This window comes from Penaeus vannamei, chromosome 23 (assembly GCF_042767895.1).
Source record: "Penaeus vannamei isolate JL-2024 chromosome 23, ASM4276789v1, whole genome shotgun sequence".
Taxonomy (NCBI): Eukaryota; Metazoa; Arthropoda; class Malacostraca; order Decapoda; family Penaeidae; genus Penaeus; species Penaeus vannamei.
The window spans coordinates 33038229-33045728 of NC_091571.1; the positions used below are offsets into that span (position 1 = coordinate 33038229).

The 7500-nt window shown below is 37.8% G+C and overlaps 1 protein-coding gene across 1 annotated transcript in view; it reads right to left on the minus strand.

Annotated features, from left to right (window-relative positions):
- Positions 1–7500, minus strand: part of LOC113822752 (uncharacterized) — a 17353-nt gene that overhangs the window by 968 nt on the left and 8885 nt on the right. Inside the window, exons 5-14 of the mRNA XM_070137934.1 lie at positions 7334–7495; positions 6776–7004; positions 6172–6425; positions 5163–5335; positions 4281–4525; positions 3665–3778; positions 3224–3356; positions 2728–2915; positions 2027–2362; positions 1–1181 (exon numbers count right to left, since the gene is read on the minus strand). The exon at positions 1–1181 is cut by the window's left edge and continues 968 nt beyond it. Of these exons, the coding sequence (XP_069994035.1) occupies positions 969–1181; positions 2027–2362; positions 2728–2915; positions 3224–3356; positions 3665–3778; positions 4281–4525; positions 5163–5335; positions 6172–6425; positions 6776–7004; positions 7334–7495 (2047 nt within the window). The 3' untranslated portion in view covers positions 1–968. The remainder of the gene's footprint in view (positions 1182–2026; positions 2363–2727; positions 2916–3223; positions 3357–3664; positions 3779–4280; positions 4526–5162; positions 5336–6171; positions 6426–6775; positions 7005–7333; positions 7496–7500) is intronic.

Sequence of the window (7500 nt, forward strand, 5' to 3'; positions counted from 1 at the left end):
CTGCACATTTGTAATGCTTATTTGTAGTATTCCTGAGACATGTAATGAGAAATATCACACGAGAGGCATCATTTTCTTGTGGCAATTTGGCAACACAGTATTAAAGCAAATGTTTTTTTTTTATCATACGCCATTCTCTCCATGTGCAAAGTTCCGCTCCAGCGTGTGGGAGAAACAGGAATGACACTTAAGGGAAGTAGAAGATGCTCCTCAATCCTCTTTAGATCGTCTTGAGGCACAGATTATACGTGAAAAGAAATTCTATGCCTTCTACACTAAACATTTACGTTACCTACTTTCTTCTGTAATGCAAAGTCTTGTGTATCAACGATATTACATTCAAAGTTGTTCAAACCTGAGAGGAAATGAGTGTTGCATATTTGTTCGTGAGTCACATTACACATTAAATACTGAAGTACTCTATTTCTATGGCATAATGTTATTTCATCTGTAAATGCACTTATCATGTTCTTTCTCTAAACTTTCTGTTATCATTTTCTTTATTTTCTAATCGTGTCTCCATTGAATAATTTAGATGTGAAAAGGTTTTAAAATCATTCTTGGAGAACTGGCTTCTTGTCCTTTTCAAATATAGATTTTCTTGTACAAAAAACAGTATCACAAGTAAACACTCTTTTCGAAACCAACGTCACTGTCATATCAGTTTGTGACTGAAAAAGTGGCTATGAATATGGAGAGAGAGAGGTAGAGAGAAAAAGAGAGAGAGAGAGATCTAACAAATTATAGATCTCTCTCCTAGATCCATAATATTACATAAATCCATACTACAACTTTATAACCCACGCCTCTGAATCTCCAATATTCTCTAACCTCCAATTTTCAGCGTGGTACAGCGGTTGTACCACGCAACCAGCGCATCGTCGACGCCCAGTGTTTACAAACAGATCCCCAAGCTCTCTCCTCTATCTCTCCATTATCTCGTTATCTGTCTCTTCCTCTTTATTACTTTACCGCGATTCCACATTCACCACGATCACACACCCGTAGGCGAGGAAGAAGGTGAACTTGACCACAACGTAGAGAATCCGGAAGGCCAAGTCTATGCGAGCTAAAGGTTCGTCGCTTTTCCACACGTCCTTCGTCGCCAGGTCCGCCTCCTGGCTGCGTGTCAGGGTCGTGCACATCCGGATGTCCAGGTCAAGGATGATGTGGTAGATTACCTGAAATTATTATGTTTTCATTATTTTTACTATTATCATTATTGTTATCGTTATGATTTTATTGTTATTATTATTATTATTATTATTATTATTATTATTATTATTATTATTATTATTATTATTATTACTATTATTATTATTATTATTGTTATTATTATTATATCAGTATTATTATTATCATTATAATTGTTACTGTTATTATAGTAATAAAGATCATTATTATCATTATCACTATTATTACTATTATCACCAGTAATATTGTTATTATTGTCACTATTGTTATTTTGTTGCTGTTGTTATTATTATTGTTATTATTATTATTATCATTAGTATCATTATTATCATTATCATTATCATTATCATCATCATTATGGTGATGATGATGATGATGTCACTATTTTTGTTATTATCATCGTTATCATTAATGTTATTGGCATCATTATTATAGTAATCATCATCATCACCACTATTAGTATTACTATCATTACTATCGTTGTTCTTATCATCGGCAATAACATAATTACCTTTAATGTTATTATCATTATCATCATTCTTCATTACCTTTAATGTTTATATTATTATCATTCTCTTTTTTCTTCATTAGTGTAATGTTATATTATCATTACCATCATCATTATTTTTCATTACCTTTAATATATCATCACTATTGTTACTATTATTCTTCATTACCTTGAATGATTATATTATCATTATCATTATCCTTTTTCTTCATTAATGTAATATATTATCATTACAATCATCAATACTTTTCATCATTATTTTTCATTACCTTTGTTTATATCGCAATAATCATTAACATTATCTTTCATTGGCCTCCTCCCCACCTGCGTGAACATGATCGTGATGGCGAAGAAGCACCAGACGTCGATCGCCTTCGTGTAGGCCGTCTTCGGGAGGTCCTCGGAGATCTGCTGGTAGAGGGCGTAGAGCACCAGCAGCGTCGTCAGGGCCATCATGACGCGCAGGTCGACGTTCTCCCGCTTGCAGAAGAGGGAGGCGTAGCTAATTAGCATGAGCATGACGGTGGGCAGGTAGGCGGAGGTGACGTAGGACCAGAAGCGGCGGTGGAAGGTGACCCCGACCTCCGCCACGCTGTAGTTGCGGGAAGAGGAGGACCTCTGGATGCTGATGGCGTCGACCTCGTACTCCGTCAGGAAGGTCTTGGGGGTGGTGGTGGAGGGGGGGGGGGTGGAGGAGGGGTTGGTGAGGAGGTGGAAGGAAGGGGGGGAGGGGAAGGAGGAAGGAGGGGGGGGTGGAGGAGGGGTTGGTGAGGAGGTGGAGGGGGGGGGGGAAGGAGGAAGGGGAGGTAAGGGTGAATGGCGTATGGGAGAGAAGGTGAATATCTTTAATCTATTTAGATATTTCAGAGTTGTTTTCATTGTGATTATGTGTAGATTAAGTTTATCCGTTAGTAAGCACATGATTAGTAAAACTGCGTGTGTTTATTTTTATCTACACATCCAGAACACGTACATAAGAATACGAAAACATACAAACACAAGGAAAAAAAATGAAATGTATCTACCTCCCCCAAATAAGTGACCTCAAGGCGCCTCCAGTCCAAGAAGTCGACCCTGGCGGAGGTGAGAGTGAGGAGCAGCTTGCAATGTTGAGTGTCGAAGGGGAACATCCTGAGGTCCATGTTGCACACAAAGGGGGCGTTCATCTTGTGACTCAGTTGCAGAGGGTTTTTCTTACCTTCATACACCTTATCTTGGATTGAAAAAAAATGTACGTAAATATCAAATTACAGTTAATAATTGCCTTATCTTGGATTGAAAAAAAAAAATGCACGTAAATATCACAGTTAATAATTGATAAAGAATTTGCATATTGAATTTTACTTAGATAAATAAGACATATCAAATACAGACATCAGCTCTTTGCAGAAAAAGCATGATAAAAAAAACATAAACAAAGCAAAACATATGAATAATTTGCTATAAAATCTTCACCAGAATTACAAACCAAATTACGACTACGTAAATTTCTCCGGTAATTCACCAGCTCCTTTTACTAACCATGACAAACTCTACTCGGGTCATCCTCTTCAGGGTCAGAGTCCCTGGACACAGTCAGCACCTGGGTCGTCTTGTGAACCCTCGGGAAGTCAGCGTTGGTTAACTCTATCGTTGGATTCCAGACTGCAGACGGCTGTTTCGAGAGGTCTTAGGTTTTAAAAAATCAGCATATGTGAATTTATTTAGGTATAAGTAGATGCGCAGACATACATATATATGTAGAGATACTGGTACATACATATTTACATACATAGATATTTGCATATATACATATATACATACATGCATAGATACGTGTGTGTGTGTGTGTGTGTGTGTGTGTGTGTGTGTGTGTGTGTGTGTGTGTGTGTGTGTGTGTGTGTGTGTGTGTGTGTGTGTGTGTGTGTGTGTGTGTGTGTGTGTGTCTGTAATGATGAAAAGAAAGTAATTTATGTATATTACCTTGACATAGTTGATGTCGTCCAGTTCTTTAAGGTTCTGGTATTGAAGCCTCATGTCATACCATGATAGTAGTAAGGTGAAGTCCACCGTCAGCTTCATGTCTTGGACGTTGATCTGTAAAATGATAATATATATATGTATATATAGATATATATCGATAGACATAATTTCACCAATATGCTATTTGTCATGATATAAAACACGGTCCTTCTCTCTCACTCTCTTTCTCTTTCTTTCTTTCTTTCTTTCTCTCTCTCTCTCTTTCTCTCTTTCTCTCTCTCTCTCTCTCTCTCTCTCTCTCTCTCTCTCTCTCTCTCTCTCTCTCTCTCTCTCTCTCTCTCTCTCTCTCTCTTTCTCTTTCTCTGCCATTCAATTTTCTGTACAACTTATGAACCATGTCTATCTACCCAATTTCCAAAATTATCTAGCCATTATGGAAAAAGTGAATCAACAAACAAATACATAAATAAATAAGACTAAATAAATAAAAACTAAATAAATAAAGACACACACACAAACAGACTAAATAAACAAAAACTAAAACAAAACACACACACACAAACAAATAAAAAATACACGAAAGAATAAAAACAAAAAATATAGTGCACTCCCCAACCTCCGAAAAGCCATGCAGACTGATGGACAAGTTGACCCCCAGTGGACCCCCGACCTGACTCCCTGGAGGCGTCAGCTGAGAGAGGTAGTCTTCGGGTAACACCAGCTTATCGCAGCCGATCTCATCACTGTTATCGGGACAGTCCACTCTCAGGTCGCACCGCTTTTCCAGGTCGATGCAGGTGCCGTCTTTGCAGCTGTATTCCCAGTCGTAGCAAGCGGAGAGTCCCAGGGTTACGAGGGATCCTAAGTGTAAGGTGAAGGATGTGGTAAAGGAGGGATAACAAGGTGTTTGTGGTTAGGTCAAAGAATTTATGGAGTAATATTTATGTAGTAACACTTATTTCTCGTAAGGTAACGTGTATATTTCCAATATAAAATCACAAAAGAAGACTGAATTAGTTAGTTCAAAGAATATATATGTAGTAACATATGTAGTAACACTTATTTCTCGTAATTTAACGTGAGCAAATATAATTCCAATATAAAATCATAAAAGAAGACTGAATCAGGTAGTACAAAGAATATATGTAGTAACATTTATGTAGTAACACTCATTTCTCGTAAGTTAATGTGTGTAAATATATTACCAAATATGAATCGATAAAAGAAGACTGAATCAGGTAGTTCAAAGAATATATGTAGTAACATTTATGAAGTAACAATCATTTCTCGTAAGTTAAAGGGGGTAAATATAATCCCAAAATATATTGATAAAAGAAGACTGAATTACTTCAAAGAATATTTGTAGTAACATTTATGTAGTAACACATTTCTCGTAAGTTAACATGTTCACTAGATATATCCAGAGCTCACAATCAGATCCACCCATCCACTCACGTATACCATTCAACCACGAAACCTAATTCTGTTTATTTCCTACCTTCTAGTTTATCACACACTTCATAACTGGTGTTTATAACCCACTCTCTCACGCCCAAAGGATATACCCCGGGCTGTCCTTGGTGAGTAGCCACTGTCCTGTTAATCCACATGTTATATAAGTGCCACTTGTTACTCTCTTCTTCCAGGTAGATCAGGTACTTTGTGAAGCCTCTGAGGAAATAGAGAGTTGGGCTTGTAAATTAACCCTTATTGAGTGATGATAGAAAGAGATGAACTTATTATTGAATGATATTAGAGAGATAGTGGTTGTGACGTAAACAGTAATAAGTAAGTAGATAAATACATAAACATTTGTGAATAGATGAGTAGATATATACATAAACATATCAATAGACAAATAAGAAAATAAGTGCATAAAGAAATGAATGAATGAAAAAGAAAATTACATAGACAAATTCATAAATAAAAAAGATAAGTACATAATGAAATGAATGAATAGATAAGAAAATAATTACATAAAGAAATGAATGAATAAAGGAGAAAATAAGTACATAACCAAATAAATAAATACACAAGAAAATAAATACATAAACATATTAATGAATGAATACGAAAAAAGTACATAAACAAATGAACAATACATAAGAAAAAATAAACAAATACATAAATACATAAACAATTGAATGAATGAATAAGAAAAAAGTACATAAACAAATGAACAATACATAAGAAAAAACAAATACATATATACATAAACAAATGAATGAATAAATACGAAATACGAAAAAAGTTCATAAACTGAAATAATAAATAAAAAAGTACACAAACAAATGAATGAATAAAGAAAAAAGTACACAAACAAATGAATGAATAAAGAAAAAAGTACACAAACAAATGAATGAATAAAGAAAAAAGTACACAAACAAATGAATGAATAAAGAAAAAAGTACACAAACAAATGAATGAATAAATAATAAAAAACACAAACAAATGATCAATACACAAGAAAAAAAAAAAAAAAAGGTTTCCCAGCATCCCCAACGCACTTCAGCAGAACCCTATCCCCGCGCCGCTGCTGGAGGGTGAACCAAGCGGCCTTCTCGTCCTGCTCGCACAGCCCCCTCATCCTCAGAACCAAGGGCGCCTCCTCATCCTCCTCGCAAGCGACGCAGAACTTGTAGAGCGAACCGCACTTGACGTCGTCCCATTCCTCGACGTAAGGTGGGACGAGCAGGGAGGCGCAGTCGAGGGTCCCGGATGTGGAGGCGTCTTGGAAGTTGGTGTAGTTGAGGGGTTGGTCCTGAGGGGGGGGGGGGGAAGGGGTGGGGGAAGGGGCGTGGTAGGGGGGATGGGGGGTAGGGGTGGGGGGAAGGGGGGTAAAGGGGTAGGGGGGGTTAATGGTGGGTGTTTTTATTGGTGTTGATTGGGGTGTTGTTGTTGTTGTTGTTATTATTATTATTATTATTATTATTATTATCATAGTCGTCATTGATGTTATCGTGATCGTGACCTTCATCGTCAATGTCATCTTCATCATTTTTATCATTATTATTATTATCATCATCATTATTATCATCTTCATCACCATCACCATCATCATCATCATCACCATTACTACATAAAAAAAGTAAAAAAAAAAAAAATCCTAACCTCAAAGTCCGTCCAGCGCCCTTCTTCCCCTTCGTCAGTAGCTGCGATCCACAGGAATCCCTTGGCGTGGTTGGGCGGCTGACACACGCCCGCAAAGGGTTCGCTGATGTGGTACAGGAGGGCGTTCTCTTCGGCGTCCTTCGGGAGAGCCATTTTGCTTTTTAATTTCTCACACCAGCGGATGGCGCCAGTCTGGCTCCGTCTCTCGGGGAACACGGTCATGCGAGCTCTGGGAAAATATTTATTCAGTAAAATTAAGTTAATATAGATTAATTTAATATAGATTGTTAATATAAGGAAAAGGGAAGTAGGGAGATAGATTATTGCTTTGGATTGGTTGGGGTTTGAAGGAGAAATGTTTTTTGTTTCTCTTTAGTTATCAAAAAAATTATTCGTTTCTTCCTTAATTTTGATCGCTATGAACCACAACAGAACCACACAATTCTCAACATTAATATTCTCCAACCTTCACTCCATCTCTCCCTCTCCCTCTCCCTCTCCCCCCCCTCCCCCTCATCCAAACCGAACAAGAGAATCCACATCAAAACCCACACACACCTTTTCGTACAGTAATCCACCCGGGACACATCCACCTCTTCCACTGGGCCTCGGAGGACCCACTGGGCGGAACTCCAGCCCACCAGGTCGCCTTCGTCAGCGCCCTCAGAACATGCTGCTAAGGACGCCACTTCGATGGGTTTCAGGGCCCTTCTGAAGAGGCTGTG